Source organism: Stigmatopora argus, chromosome 4 (genome assembly GCF_051989625.1).
Source record: "Stigmatopora argus isolate UIUO_Sarg chromosome 4, RoL_Sarg_1.0, whole genome shotgun sequence".
Classification (NCBI taxonomy): Eukaryota; Metazoa; Chordata; class Actinopteri; order Syngnathiformes; family Syngnathidae; genus Stigmatopora; species Stigmatopora argus.
Window position 1 is genome coordinate 10,167,808 of NC_135390.1, and position 15,030 is coordinate 10,182,837.

The window sequence follows — 15,030 nt, forward strand, 5'->3', positions numbered from 1 at the left end:
GGCCGCTTGCCATAACAATTAGGGAGTTTAGAGACAGTAGACATGGACACCAAAGGCATTTCAACACTCCTCTTAATGCCATAGTAGTGCTTCATTGACAATCTTGAAAAACCGAGTGATTTATTGCTAATATCGAACAATACGGCAAGTTTTATGTTAAATCCTCACAATAGCATGGACCATGTTCCTGAAGTATAAATCGGTTTGCCCTGCCAGCAACAGGTCATTACTAGCAAATCTTGTGACATCATTACTTTTAAATTTTTAAAGCTTTGTGACAAAATGGGTCACATGGTGCAAAAATAAAGCCTTGTGACAACATTTATTGGTAACAAACAATTTGTAACACATGACCTACACAAAGCATCTTCATTTGGAGTATCTTGGGAAATCCAAACTAAGCAGCTTTTTCCCTATTTTCCTTAGAATAAAGTGCTACTTACCTCTATTGACAATTATTAAAAGTCCAAAGTATGAAACTGCATGAATTTGCTATAAGTGGTTATCCTCATTACAAATGTAACCCAATGGCTCTATTCAATGTTTATTTGATATCTGTAAAGCATTCTTGTGCCATGTTGATTTGATACGATGTAGTGTGGCTTTGATATGCAAGAACACCCATGATACATTTCATTTTAATATAGACACATGTAATACTTGCTGGTCTTCATGTTTGTTAGTCCATATGTAATACTTGCTTTTTTAGTTCTTAATGTGGAGATGTTTACTGACACAATGGATGTATCTTCCAGCAAAAATGTCAACACTTCCTTTGTTTCTGTAAGTTAGTGAATTCTAAGGTCAAAAATGTGTGTTTTCCAAACCAAAACCACTGACCTTTATTGCTTTTCCTCTTCCAGAACCTCCCAGTGGACCATGCGCAGATGTACAAACCCCACGTGATCAATGTGAGTAGAAGCACTGGCCTCACACCAAACGGCACTGTCAGATTAGGAATTGTCATTTCTAATCTGACAGTGCCTCAGAAATCTTAAACATTGGCACATAGTCATTATTTATTGTTGACCTTTTTCATTGGGATTTTTAATGCAAAAATTGGATTTTTAAAGGGAAAATACATTGAGGCATTGACATGTTCACTGTCAGCATTCTCAGTTCAAGGCTGCTTTTACAATCTGGCATTTAGGAGCCATAGTCCCTAGTTCATTTGAGTGTATGTGACAGACTGCAGTGGCTGTGTTGGCTGCTCTGGTCGTGTTTTTGTCCTTGCTGAAGACGGTTAGCTGGAAGAGGAGGGTCGCCTTAGCAGCCATCGATTTGAAAGTAAAGCTTGGACTTTTCTCTTGTTAATATGAACCTTGCTGGTAATGACTTTTTCTTTGTTGTTGACTTTTTTTAGATTGTGATGATGTTTCTGTTATTCTACGCTGGAGATCTGGCTAATGTTTTTGTCCTTGTCACTGTGGCAACTGGAGTCTACTGGGTCTTGCTTTCAAAGGTCGGCTTCATTTTTGATTGTCTTTATTGGAAATACAAACATTTGTTCATTCAAAATGGCAGCCAATCAGACCTCAAAATGCCTCAAAATCAACAGTCATCCTGAAAGGCCTAAAAACGAACAAGTATCTTGGAAAGTCCCTCAAAATCAGTAGGAAATGATCCCAAATTATTCAGAAGCGACCTTTGTGTAGCGTAAAATGGAAGTGGAAAAAAAGGGACACAAAATTAACTCTGCTATTGACCACGATATGAGTCCAATTCACTTAAACTAGCTGTGGATGCTCATCTTTCAGTGCCATCAAGTTAACTTTTAAGGGTAAAAATAAACGGATCCGGCCTACATAACATCTAGTTGGCATGAATGCGGCCCGCGAACCAAAGTGAGTTCGGCACCCCTGGTCTATGTAGAAAATGGAAGTATCCATGTTAAAGCATTATTTTGGGGGGGAAAGATTTGCTATCAATTTTGTTTTTCTTGGCTCAACAGCATCTATCTGTAACACTGCCACTACCCCATCAGGAAAATCATTTTGTGACATACATCATTTGTGCCTTTGCACTCAAGGTGAGTCTTAGAACAATCTAAGGAGTGGCAAAGTCGTTGATGCAGTTGTCGTATCAGATCCAAAATTCTGTGGGTGTACCTGATTTTGAGACTTGACTAATGAACATTTGTCTTCCAGGCCGTGCAATTTCTCCACAAGCTGACAGTGCAGTTGTCAATGGACATTTTCTTCATTGACTGGGAGCGGCCTCGAAACACCCCACGCCGGCCCATGTCTCGTATAAAATTTGTCTAACAATTGGCAGTATTTCATTTTCCATGGACAGTTTGCTTGATGTATACATTACTATTTTTAGCTGCTGGTCAGCAGAAACGGAATCGTTTGCCTGTCAGCATTTGGAGGACCTACTTTGTAGCCAATGCATGGATTGAAATTCAGACTGTCCGCAAGATCAAACCAACTTTTCAGATCATGGCTGTGCTCTTTTTCCTTGAGGTATTTTATAACCAACACACACACACCTTTATGTTTATACATGCCTTTTGTACATGCCTTTCATAACACCATTCAGGGGTTTGGTTTCTCCAAATACACACTCAGAGAGCCATGGCCGTCTTCCACGTCCTCCAACGAAGAGGCCACGCCTTCATACAGCTTGGTTTTGCGCTATGGTCTGGCATCATCACTTTGGCTTGGCATTGGACTTCTGCAGGTTTCCACTTTATTGTAATTTAAAGTGTAAAGAGAAAGCAAGCAGAATGTTAGTGGGTTACAGTTCATCACAGAACTATAAATTTTATTAGGTCCTCTTTTAATTTTTCCCTGTCGTGATATTCTGCGGTCTTTTGTATGTATACTCTCTGGAAAGGTTGCTATAGTAGCACCTCCCCAGATTTTTCTTGAGTGACCAGATGAGGACATTAAAATCTTGGCACACCGGAACTTAAAGCTGGGTAAACTTTGTGCCTGACTGTATAAATTGCAAGGCGGTGCAGTGAGAAGTGGTTAGGACACGTGTCAAAGTGGCGGCCCGGGGGGGCAAATTTGGCCCACTGCATCATTTTGTGTGGCCCGGGAAAGTAAATCATGAGTGCCGACTTTCTGTTTTAGGATCAAATTAAAATGAAGTGTATAGATGTATATTAAATTTCCTGATTTTCCCCCTTTTAAATCAATAATTGTAATTTTTTAATCCATTTTTCTATGTTTTTAGTTTCAAAAATCATTTTGTAAAATCAAAAAATATATTAAAAAGCTAGAAGATTTTCCCCTGGTACTCCGCATTCAAAAAAAATAAGTGGTAGACTTGTGTACCCCGCTGGGATAGGCTCCAGCACCCCTCTGACCCATCTAAGAAGAAGCAGTATGGAAAATTAATGAATATATATTTTTAAAAACTTAATAATGCAACATCATGAATCTCTAAATTGTGTCAGTTAGGTAATTTGAATTGCTAAAATGAACCATTGATGAAATGCACCTGTTTTGTCCACTCAGGCCATTTTCACGAGCTTTTACGAGATATGCGTGTACGACAAATTCCTGCAGTTTGTGGATCACTGCTCAGTCAGTAATGTGAGTTACGTCAAATGTTTTAAAAATTCATTAACTATTTTCTGAGACGTAACTGTGTTATGCCTTTGCAGATTTCCGTCCTACTCCTACCTCAAAAATGTTTTGGCTACTACATCCATGGACGCTCCGTGCATGGCCATGCGGACACAAACATGGAGGAAATGAACATCAATCTAAGGAGAGAGGCGGTATGTCCGATTACAGACCGGTTTAAGCAGTCAATGAGTAAATCTGATACTGTAACTCATTTGAATAAATTTTCTTGTGTAAAGGAGTCACTTTGTGGCCAAAGAGGTCTTCTTCCCAGCACGGACATGCAGACTTTCCAGGTGGCCTTAAACACACGACTACGTTCACAATATGACAGGATACGCGAGTCCTTCACTGGGGTTTGTATCCCTCACCACCAATGTTCCCTCTAAACTGCGCAATTGCGCACTACTCTTGTCTTCTCTGCGCACAGCAAATCATATGGAGCGCACAAAATAAAATCCCAAATTATTATTATTATTATTTTTTTAACTGTGAGGCCGACGCGCGAACCACTCATCCGCCGGGCCGCCCATTCATAGATATTAATCATTACATTTTATTATTACTGAATCATTTATTTGTAGTAGACATACACCTGCTTATGGCAGGTGTGATACTGGTGTGTGCCCATAGCGAGCAATGAAGATGTTGCTCACACTGGTACTCGATGTGCTCAGGGAGGTTGTCTTTCTGCCCAGACAAACAAAAAATTAGAGGGAACATTGCTCACCACCATGAATAATGTTAAGACAATTGTGTAATAATTTTCCCCCATCATTCATGTCCAGAGACAAAGGCCGACCCGGCTCAGTGACCCGGGTGCAGCTAACCATTGGGAGCAAAGCATCCGAGCCTATAATACCATGAACCACTTCCTGGGATCAATCATAGATCATGTTTGTCCCGCTTTTAAACAGATTGTCGAGATCTGATGGTTTTCTTTTTGTTCCTCTCATTGTTTTTTTTTTTGTCATCTCAGGCCCACACTGACATGGATTACTATGTGAAGGACAAACTTGGATTGGAGATTGTTATGGACTTGGAGCTTCTTGAGCCATTTGAAAAGAGCATCTTTTATAATGGTATACCTTTATTGTATAAAGGTCATGTTGCATGCGTGGATTTGTGTCTAACTGAGGATGTCTCTTTGCGAATGCAGATAGAGCCCCCAGTTTCAGTGATGTGCTTTTCTATGGACATGAGACCATCCTGCTGGTATTTGACACGCTGTTCTTCTGCGTTGTTGATTTAGCATATCAGAATTTTGTACTGGCGGGGATTCTGACATTCATTGAGCAAATGGTGGGTATTGAATGCATGTAATGCATAATGATAAAAACTGCTGTTTGAATCTATTATTATTTCACAGATATTCCAAATGATTTGTGTTTATTTTGGAAAGAAGAACCTGGTCTACAAGACTCAGGTGGATGGAAGGTTTCTGATTTAATTTTCTTGTTTGATGCTGAAAATCTCACTGGTGTTTGTTTATTATATTTTATGCATCAATAAATATATATTTTTTCTTTAAAAATATTTTCAACGTATGCCTATTTTATTGGGGAATGTATTTAAAGGTTGTACATGACTGGCTTTATCCAAATGTATTCCTTTTAAAATTGTCTAAAAAACATTTTTGGGGCCTTGTCCTGAACAATACAAAAAAAGATTTTTTTAAAATCCTGTTCTTAGTCTTAAAAACCTTTTAAAGGTTTATTTCTTAAAGAAATCTTGTTTATTTCTCGAAAGCCCTGAAACTTATGAAAAACATCTGAAAATCCCATTTTAATTTTCTATTGACTGTCAAAGCTATATTTTAGTGCATATGTAGTTTTTATAATTGGGAAAACTTTCGAAAACTCATATTTCAGACCCAAAACGCGTCTTTACGACCGCAAGATGGCGGTAGTGGTTCATGAACGCAGATGCTAGGTGAAGAAGAAGCCGACCACACCATGGCGACAGAGACGCTACCGCTTATTATTACGAGATACAGATTTGTTGTAATTATACTGGTTGTATTTTTTCATCCAGCTACTTCCCAGCAGTATTTAATTCCTTTCAAAGATCCTTCAGACTGCAATGTGGACGAATTTTTTGACATATCCACGTTGTCGTGTGTTAGCTGTGGTGAAAATCAACGTAGCGTAACAGGTTAGTCTCGCGAATACTCCTTTAGAAGTATATTTGATTAAGAAAATGCTATCTTGCAGCATGTTAACTTACACGTTGAAAATGGCTTTTTAACTCATATAAAATTTAAAAATATACACTTAGCATGAGTGAGGTATTTATGTTCCATAAAACAACGAATACAGGGTAAGATAAAACCTGAAAATGCATGAAACATTTTTTCCAAACAGGCATTCTCATATAGTAAAATCTGACAGATGATTAATGTTTGAATTTAATGATTGGCAATTAATACATTTTGTTTTTTATTGTGAAGAAAAGCTGTACCAAGGATGTGATTTTTTTCATCTGTCTATGTATTCCTATGGTCATTTCTATGTTATCAATTTGACATTACTTAACCCTTGATTAAACGAAATATCTGAGGTCTTGCTCTCCAATCATCAGGCAAGTAGAATCTTAAAAAAACATAATCACATCGTAATTATTAAATATAATATTTATTTTTCAGGGCTGAGCTGCATTTGTCTAAGCGGATTCCGCACAGTTACAACTGACCTGACGTCAATTGCTTGTGAAGCCTGTCCGGGAGACAAGCCTGTAAGTCCCATTCATTGTCGTATTTTGGTGTTTGTCTCACACAAATCTTTGTCACAAGTCTCTAAATGCATGAGATTTCTGGTTCCATTGTAGGCTATAACTCAAGATGGTTTTGGCTGCATTCGCTGCCCAGGCAGTATTAGTGATGACGGCTACTGCCAGTGCCCTGCAGGGCATATTCTTGGTGAGGGAGATACCTTTTCAAATGGAAATGAATACAACTTTATTGATTTGCCTGCTTGTACCTGTTATTTTTAGTGGAAAGGGATGTCAGCGGAAACCTTTTGGATGAGGCCAAATGTGAGATATGTAATGCAAATGGATCCGCTTTGTCGGTGCCAAACAGCAGCGGGGAGAGGTATTTTCGACACCGTGAACGCTCACATCTGGACACTGATCCTAATATTTATCATGCAGTGATGTGCGATGACATTCTCAATTGGTGAGGCACTGACATTAAAGGCCCTGTTAAATGGAGGTCAATATAAATGACTTGGTAACAACCTTGACAAATTTAACTTTTTCTGAACAAATATCAACTATACGTATGTAATAAGGCTTCAAGAAAAATAGGCTGGCATGTCACCGAAGCTGTAGGCATGTTTGTTGACTACTCAAACAGCCAGTCAACTACTTGTGAAAAATGGATGTTATACTTTATCAAGCTTATTTTGTATGCCTACACAATTCATCTTCCTTACCAACAAGGATTGCCTGTCGGTTTCTCTCAAACACATTTTTGGCATGCCTCACTACTATCTCCTTGCCAGCTCTGTCTGTGGACAATTCAGCAGGCCTTTAGCGGACATGTAACCAATCTTAATGCACAGTGTACGCTTCTTTTGTGCAATGTTTGCCTCTGGGGGGCATCAAGACACCTGTTTTGGCATGTGTTACAAAAAGTCCAGATAAAATAAAAAGGCTAATTATAACACACAAACACCGAGTCGTGCCGTAATGGCCAGGTAATGAATGAGGAAGTTGCAATTGTAATGAATAGCCACTGGCAGTACTTCTTTTTTTTTACAGTAAAGAGATGGTTAGTGCCAGAAACCCAGATTTTACTGGCATCAGTAGATCCCCATTTTAGGCCTTTTAATGACTGAATGTTTTTGGCTTTCATGCAAAGCTGAAGTCAAAAATGTTTTAATTAGGGCAACAAGTTTGTGTATTCCTGACACTACTCTGCTTCACTATTACACACTCGGAGGAAGAAGCTCCATTGCACTTTTAGCACACTTATCTCTTTGCCTCTGCCTTTCCTTGTGTCTTATCTGCATTGTTATGCGATCAGAAAACTAAATATGTAAACTCAAGCCTGTTCGTTAAGTGTCGGACAACCTAAAGCATGCGGGAAACAGGTGCTTGCCGATGTCATGCCTCTTAAATCCTACTTGACAATTCAACATGTACAGCACTCAACTGGAAATAACCAAAATGAAGCAATTCTGACTATGAAATTATGATAGGAGTCATCAAAAAAAAATCATGACGATCACATACTCTGCCTCTCCTGCTCCCATGAGTGCAATTCCTTATCAAAGTTGTAATGTCTTATGATGAGTCACACCCATTTTGTTGTTTGTTGTCATTCAGGTGCGAAAGATGTCATGCTTCCTTCATTAAAAGCTCCTGTGTGTGTAACCCTCCCTCCATACTGGTGAGTGAAATTAAATGCCTGTCCTTATCATTAGACAACATATAGTTATGGTCAATTTAGAGACTTAACTACACAGAATGCAAGCACATCTGGACAAATGTTCAGTGTATTTACGTCATATATATTTTGTCTTCAATTTATCATTTATTCACCATTGTTTTCCAGGCAGGAGGTTTGTGTATTCCAGCAGGCAGCCTTTCCACAAATGTAAATCCGAGTGTCAACTTTGCTCAATTGGTAAGCATCCTCATTCCCATCATTATCTTACCTTAGCCATTATGGATTGACGGTAGAAAGAAAAATGTGTCTTTGTTGTTGTTTCTGTCCCACCTGCAGAAGTTGAGCATCATTTCCGCTTGGTTCCTCAAGAATCTCTACTCATCTGCAGCAGCTTGTCTAGTAAATCCACCCATTTTCTAATTCCAGTTTTGTTGGCTGTTATGGTACATGTTAAGAAATGGTCTGCCTGCAGAGTTTCTCCAACCTGACGGCGTGCCAGGCCCTCGGTAACATGTGTGTGATGAACATGCACTCCTTCAGCGGCTCGAGTGTTGACGCCTGCGGCCTCTTTAACGCTGTTTTCAGAACGCAGGCTGCGTTTAGCTCCACTCAAGATATTTCCTATTGGTAATCACCAGCCTATGCATTGAGAAGATGCAACATTCATCTACAATTACATCTGGTTCTAGGAGAAATAATCTACCTTGGCTTTATTATGGTGATGAACCAGGATTGGCAAGTCGAGTCCTTCGGTCGGATCCTGTTCCAGTTAGCTTTGTTTTCAGAGGGCCAAAAAAAGTAGGTTGTAATTTAATCCAAAATATAGATTTTTTTTTCACTTATTCTGTTTATTTGGCAGAACACGGAGATTAAGTTGCTTGCTGCTGTTTATAATGTTAGAGGCGAGTTCCTTCGATGGGAAAACATAGGAGGATCAAATCTTCAGGTAAAAATGATGGAAAAGATAGAACAGGTAGAACTTAATTTTGCCACTTTTTTGGATAACGTTGTTTTGTCATAAAGGTCCTTCTATTTAATACCTTTTTAGATTTGAACCCAGAACCACAAAACTGTAACCCCAAGTCATCCTGTTACCCTACGAATTTATATTTATGATTTTAACCTAAACAAGGCACTGATTTAACTCATTGGCTCCGATTTTGAGTGGGAGGAGCGAACAAACAACATTTTGGGTTCAAAATATTTGGCCTCCTTGCGACTGTAATTTTGTGTTGGGGTGAAACATTGCTTTATAGATTCTCCTTTGGTTTAGATTTGTCCAGAAACACCAATGAAACGATCATCAGCATTCAGTTTTGGCACCGCTTACCAAGAAAGTGTAAGTCTGACGCTTCCTACTTCATAGTCCAGTTGTTTTATGTCCACTCCTGATCACCCTCATTGGCAATATATACTGTAGTGTGATCTTTTAGTAGCAGACCTGCTGCGTACACATCCCCAACCGCTGTTTTATGATGTCTTTCTGGACCTGGGTGGAGAAGAGAGTAGAAAACTTATGCCTTTGCCTTTGCTGGTCTTAAATCAACAATTCAATGGAAAATTAATCAACCGAGGTGAGCTTGGCGTTTGGTTATTTGTCTTATGTCATTCTGATATGTTGTGCTCTTCACAGAGAGCATGATAAACTGGTACCTGTCGCGACGTATGTTTCTTGTCGATGTGCTGAGCGGCAGAGAGAAAAGCGGGAGCGTCCTTCCTAAAGTTATTCGTGTTGCCAGCTCTGTTAAAATAAGGTGCAGATTCAGTCACTCCAAGATGGAAAAAGTGCATGGTGTGGATGTTTGCTTGCTCTGATGTTTGCAGGTTCCAGTTAGTTCCACACACAGAGCAAGGTCGGGTGTTCCCCCCACTGATGACTGTGGAGTACAAAGATGTCCTGATCACTGACATCAACACGCAAACTGTTTCTGTGAGTCGATGGTTGGGCTTCTTATTCAGTTTGAACAGAAACATTGGTAGATTATTCTTTCCAGCCCGGTGATTGGTTGACCACGACACAATTTTCGTGTAAACCGTCTATTTGCATTGATCTCGCATATCACGCAATGCACGCTTCACGCAAATATTTATCATGTGAAGACTGAGGCGATTTAAAGTCTAGGTCGCACTAGCTTGCACACCCTCAGAATAAACAGATAACATTAAAACTCAAATTAAAGGAAAGGAAACGTGCCCACACCTACCAATATTTAAATGACATTGATATAAAATCAAATACATGCATTCTAGTAGGCTTGCTTTAACTTTTCAGATGAAGCCAGATTTTTTTTTTGTATTTACAAGATGAATAAATGGTTATCTTGGTCTTGTTTTTTATATACCACAAAAATCTGTTTTTTTTATGAGGCTTGTGTAAATTTCATAATTATTAAATCATTCATTGAACCCAGTCAAATTGATTAGTAGCATATTTTGCTCAATCCTCATAAAAGCGTGACAGTCTTTATAAATCTACTCAGTAATTGATTTCAAAGTTACTGATTGGTCATGCTAGTTGACCTTTAGATTTGTCATTCAACGCAGTAGCAATGATTGGTTTAATCCTTTACTCAATTAACTATGAATAAATAAATCAGAGTATTATCTGATTGGGTTAATTGCAACCACTGATGCTGACAAACAGTTGCCTTCTATGAAACGTTTTCCGTGTATTTCTTCTCCGTTCTCTTACAGATGAGTTTTGCTGTGGAATATGAAATGGATCAGAATGAAGCTCGTCTCAAGACCGATGTGAGTGCGACACAAAAAGGCATTTTCAAACCGTGGCTCACACGGACCTGACACGTTTTGTGTATGTGGGGGTGTGTTGCACAGACTGCTCTTGGGGTGTTGGGTGGTTTGGCCGTCCTTCTCTCTGTCCTCAAAACTGTCAGCTGGAAGAGGAGAATCGCCTCACCTGTCGTTGACTTGAGGGTAAGTCAACTAATGCATTAAATGAACTACCATTGACCGCGATAGATGTCCAATCCATTTTAAACTGTTGAACTTTCCAATGTGAGTGTTCATCTTAGCATCCTTTTGCTCCTGATTTCAGACCTTGGTTATGTTTTGCATATTTTACGCTGGGGATCTGGCCAACGTTTTCCTTGCCGTCACCGTGGGAACTGGGCTCTATTGGCTCATTCTTTACAAGGTGTGGTTCATTGCATTGGACCAAAAAATTCAGGAATGCCATTGTTTTTTTAAAGTTGTTTTTTCTTTTTTTAGGCCCAACAGCAAGCCTCAGTTTTATTGCCGCTCTCTCATCAAGAGGAGCGCTTTGTGACTTACATCTGTTGTGCATTTGCTCTCAAGGTTAGTCAGTTGCATGTGGCAGACTTGGGGCCACACAAAGCCCACCACAACATTTTGTCCTGTAAAATTAATTTCAGTGCATGATTCTGAGTTTTCAAAATTCGAAATTTACATTAATTGTTCTTTAAAGACATTTTAAAAAAGGAAACAGGATATTTAGTTTATTTTTTTTATTTTTTTAAGAGTCAATTTTGCTTGTGTGTGTGTGTTCTTAATATTTATTTTTTTAAAATTGTGCTACATCCAGGCAGTGCAATTCCTCCACAAACTACTCGTGCAATTATCTGTGGATGTCTTCTTCATTGACTGGGAAAGGCCACGTAGTAAAGTAACCAAGACTGCGGCAGGTATTGGAATAGTAGTGAGTAATCCGTTATATTACGCCACTGGTGTTGCCTATCTGTTTATAAGCTTTCTATATGCCACCGTTTTCAGCTAATGGTCAGCAGAAACGTGATCTCTCTCCTATTAGCATCTGGAGGACCTACTTTGTAGCTAATGAGTGGAATGAGATCCAGACCCTCCGCAAAATCAAGCCAACATTTCAAATCATGGCAGTCCTCTTCTTCCTTGAGGTATTTATCACTCATTTTATTTTATTTTTTTAACATAGAAATTCCGGAGTCAAAGTAACTATTGTTTGTGTAGGTTTTGGGTTTCTCAAACCTGGCCCTGAGAGACCCTTGGTCAACTCTACAGCGTACCCCACAGGTGTACACACCTTCGTACAGCCTGACCATGCGATACGGTCTATCGGCAACGCTGTGGCTTTGCATTGGACTTCTGCAGGTGACTCCTTATTTTTATTTCTCCCATCTTAAGCAATATAAATGTGGTGATGATCTCTCACTAATAATTTATCCATACAGGTGATTTTCTTCACTGTGTTCTATGAGCATTTCATGGAGGACAAAATTCGTCAGTTTGTGGATCTCTGCTCCATCAGTAATGTGAGTTAAAAAGTGTTCTTTGTAATTTTACTGGCCTTCCAACGTTCACACTTTGTCTACATGGAACTTCTTATATTTAAGTTAGTAAAGTGAAAAAATGAATATTATTTTATCGTTTAATAAAATAGGCTATTTGACTTATGTGTAGCAATTAATGGATGTGAAATGATATGTTAATTGGAGAAGAAGAATTTAATCACAATCCATCCGAATATAAAACATCAGTTAATATTATGATTTGGTTAATAAGAATGTCAAATATTTGATTTAGGTTAAAAAGAGAAAGCATTTTTTCATTGCTCTAGGTAAAATATAACATTGTTAAATGTGATGAATCCGTCAGAATACAAAACATCAGTTAATATTATGATTTGGTTAATAAGAATGTCAAATATTTGATTTAGGTTAAAAAGAGAAAGCATTTTTTTCATTGCTTTAGGCAAAATATAACAAATTGTTAAATGTGTACACATACGCCTTTAAATAAAATATAAGCATTGGCAGACTGTCTAATACTGACAAGCATCGTATTGTTATCAAAAGATTCAGTTATAGAAAATATAGAACAACTACTGAATGGGTCTGACCTACTTTTGAAATGTATAGTCCGTTAGGTGTGTGCAGCGCTTTATCAACCAGCTCTTGTGCAACTTTCAAAGCGATTCATAAGGTCTGTATTCAAAAATGTGCTATTCTTGTGATTAGGAATTTCCCAATCTGATACCGGGATCAGAAACTATGCCTAATTATATCATTGTAGGAAATTTGTGTGTGTTTTTTTTAAACCCTGCTGAACTAATAACCCTTATGTGATTATACTGCTGTGAAAGTTTTGTTCAATTTGGAAAACAGATACATTTGGACGTGCTTTTCACCCTTCCTTTTAATACATTTCCAAGGTATTGAATCAAGCTTCAAAATCAGGTGACTTGGTCACATTTCCAAAAGTATATGATCAGGATATCCCTACTTATTATGTTTCCTGTAAACTGACCACTGGATGATTCACAAAGTCATGCGGCATCAAAGCAAAGCACCTGACAATAACCACTTAATCACACTTAAAGCCAGTGGCACTTGAGACTTATCTAACCAGAGTGACTAAATTGCAAAATGAGTAGATAGAAAGTTGTTAAAGCAGAAAGAAATACATTGTTTGGGTGTCACAAATAACTAACACTGTTGTCATGTGTAGCTGAAAAGTCACCACTAATGCTCAGTGGAAAATAGAACTCTTAACTTCTGCTTTCTGCTGTTTTGTGTGGGTCAAACTCAATGTCAAGTTTTTATCTGTGTACTCTGATATATTTTGTGTGTTTTGTCATTTCAGATTTCTGTGTTGCTTCTACCCCAGCGTTGTTTTGGTTACTACATCCACGGTCGCTCCGTGCATGGCCACGCTGATACAAACATGGAGGAAATGAACAACAATCTGAAAAGAGAAGCTGTACGGCCATTTAAATCCTGTATAATCTTTTCTCTTCCCCTCTAATTTGCATCAATTTAATGTGTCACCTCCTTATCTGAAGGAGTCAAGGTGTGGCCAAAGAGGTCTTCTGCCCAACACGGACACGCAGACTTTTCAGGTGGCCCTTTCCTGTCAACTGCGCTCCCATTACGACAGGATACGGGACTCTTTCACAAGAGTGCGTGCCTCTTTATACTCAATATTATCATGAAATGTTCAATATTTTCACTTTTTTTCTTCATTTATAGCGACGCGGACCCCCGAGGCTTGTGGACCCAGCTTCGTTCAACGCGTCAGACCAAAACATCCGGGCCTATCACACCATGAACCATTTCTTGGGATCAGTCATAGATCATGTTAGTCATCCAAATAAATGTTACTGTTTTCCATATAGTGAGATTGTTTTCTTACTCTCAGGCCCACCCCGACATGGACTACATTGTGAGGGACAAACTGGCATTGGAGAGGATCATGGGGATGGAGTTCTTGGAACCGAATGACAAAAGCATCTTTTATAATGGTATCGTCCTGTGGGTTGAACATTGTCTTTTTGTGCTTGGTGATGCCTAGATATGATAGATAATAGTTGTTTGTCACTGCAGATGAAGGTCACACTTTCAGCGATGTCCTCTTTTATGGAAATGAGAGCACGCTGCTGATTTTTGATACTTTGTTCTTCTGCGTCGTCGACCTTGCTTCTCAGAACTTTGTACTGGCTGCCGTGCTCACATACTTACAGCAAGTGGTGAGTATTTTGTGCATTCAAAGTACTGTGTCTTTTGTGTCTGTTTATGCCATTCCGTAATAGTTGTAGACATTTTCTTTTTTTCCCCCCAGATCTTTAAAAGGATTCGTAATTCTATCGGAAGGAGAAACCTTGTCAACAAAACTCTGGTGGATGACAGATTTCTCATATGATTAGTCTCCATTTGTGGTAGATATTTGTTTTGTAAAGCTTCTTTTTTTAAAAGAGATTTTTACGTATGTGTTAGCTGATGTATATCATTTTCTTGTAAATAAATGTATTTTTTTATGGAGTAAAACATTTTTAATAACACTGTTTTCTCGTCATTTTCTGCAGAATCTCAATCACACGCACAAAAAGTACATTTTATACTAATATCCGCTACTCTAAACTATTTTGTGTTATTACTAGTAGACCAATTTGTTTTAAATGGGAAGATGGCAGTGAATAAACAAGCCTTCATTTGCTGCCAACCTTCCCACCAAAAAACGATTGGACATTCAGTGTCGTTAATGCCAGACAATGGGTTAAGCAGTGATAAATAAGTATTAAAAGATTTTTTTCCAAAAATGTAACAATAC

At 38.6% G+C, this 15,030-nt stretch overlaps 2 protein-coding genes across 5 annotated transcripts; both read left to right on the forward strand.

Moving 5' to 3' along the window:
- Positions 1-996: 996 nt before the first annotated feature.
- On the forward strand, positions 997-5,125 carry LOC144073241 (meckelin-like). 4 transcript variants are annotated; one of them, XM_077598926.1, is made up of 13 exons: positions 997-1,287; positions 1,364-1,462; positions 1,952-2,029; positions 2,148-2,247; positions 2,326-2,465; positions 2,542-2,682; positions 3,468-3,545; positions 3,617-3,733; positions 3,818-3,934; positions 4,367-4,474; positions 4,558-4,660; positions 4,738-4,880; positions 4,948-5,125. In XM_077598926.1, the coding sequence occupies exons 2-13, from the start codon at positions 1,370-1,372 to the stop codon at positions 5,026-5,028; spliced, it is 1,299 nt and encodes a 432-aa protein (XP_077455052.1). In that variant the 5' UTR covers positions 997-1,287; positions 1,364-1,369; the 3' UTR covers positions 5,029-5,125. The 4 variants fall into 4 exon arrangements, with proteins under 4 accessions (XP_077455052.1, XP_077455054.1, XP_077455053.1 ...); XM_077598927.1 differs by lacking the exon at positions 997-1,287 and adding an exon at positions 1,758-1,844; XM_077598929.1 differs by lacking the exon at positions 997-1,287 and adding an exon at positions 1,758-1,844 and having other exon boundaries at positions 2,148-2,242.
- A 360-nt stretch (positions 5,126-5,485) lies between these two features.
- On the forward strand, positions 5,486-14,761 carry LOC144073044 (meckelin-like). Its single transcript, XM_077598557.1, has 28 exons — positions 5,486-5,732; positions 6,223-6,311; positions 6,405-6,495; positions 6,570-6,669; positions 7,908-7,971; positions 8,137-8,208; positions 8,308-8,370; positions 8,444-8,598; positions 8,661-8,769; positions 8,831-8,917; positions 9,245-9,310; positions 9,392-9,545; positions 9,605-9,725; positions 9,796-9,901; positions 10,666-10,722; positions 10,807-10,905; positions 11,027-11,125; positions 11,200-11,286; positions 11,534-11,633; positions 11,722-11,861; positions 11,935-12,075; positions 12,156-12,236; positions 13,567-13,683; positions 13,766-13,882; positions 13,953-14,060; positions 14,122-14,224; positions 14,307-14,449; positions 14,542-14,761. The coding sequence occupies exons 1-28, from the start codon at positions 5,504-5,506 to the stop codon at positions 14,620-14,622; spliced, it is 2,979 nt and encodes a 992-aa protein (XP_077454683.1). The 5' UTR covers positions 5,486-5,503; the 3' UTR covers positions 14,623-14,761.
- Positions 14,762-15,030: the final 269 nt, after the last annotated feature.

Coding starts and splice junctions, on each gene's coding strand:
- LOC144073241 (XM_077598926.1), top strand. CDS start 1,370: ATGATGTTTCTGTTATTCTACGCTGGAGATCTGGCTAATGTTTTTGTC. Junction 2,248..2,325: donor CCCACGCCGGCCCATGTCTC/GTATAAAATTTG, acceptor TACTATTTTTAG/CTGCTGGTCAGCAGAAACGG. Junction 3,935..4,366: donor TACGCGAGTCCTTCACTGGG/GTTTGTATCCCT, acceptor ATTCATGTCCAG/AGACAAAGGCCGACCCGGCT.
- LOC144073044 (XM_077598557.1), top strand. CDS start 5,504: ATGCTAGGTGAAGAAGAAGCCGACCACACCATGGCGACAGAGACGCTA. Junction 8,770..8,830: donor TTTTCAGAGGGCCAAAAAAA/GTAGGTTGTAAT, acceptor TTTATTTGGCAG/AACACGGAGATTAAGTTGCT. Junction 14,225..14,306: donor CAAAAGCATCTTTTATAATG/GTATCGTCCTGT, acceptor TTGTCACTGCAG/ATGAAGGTCACACTTTCAGC.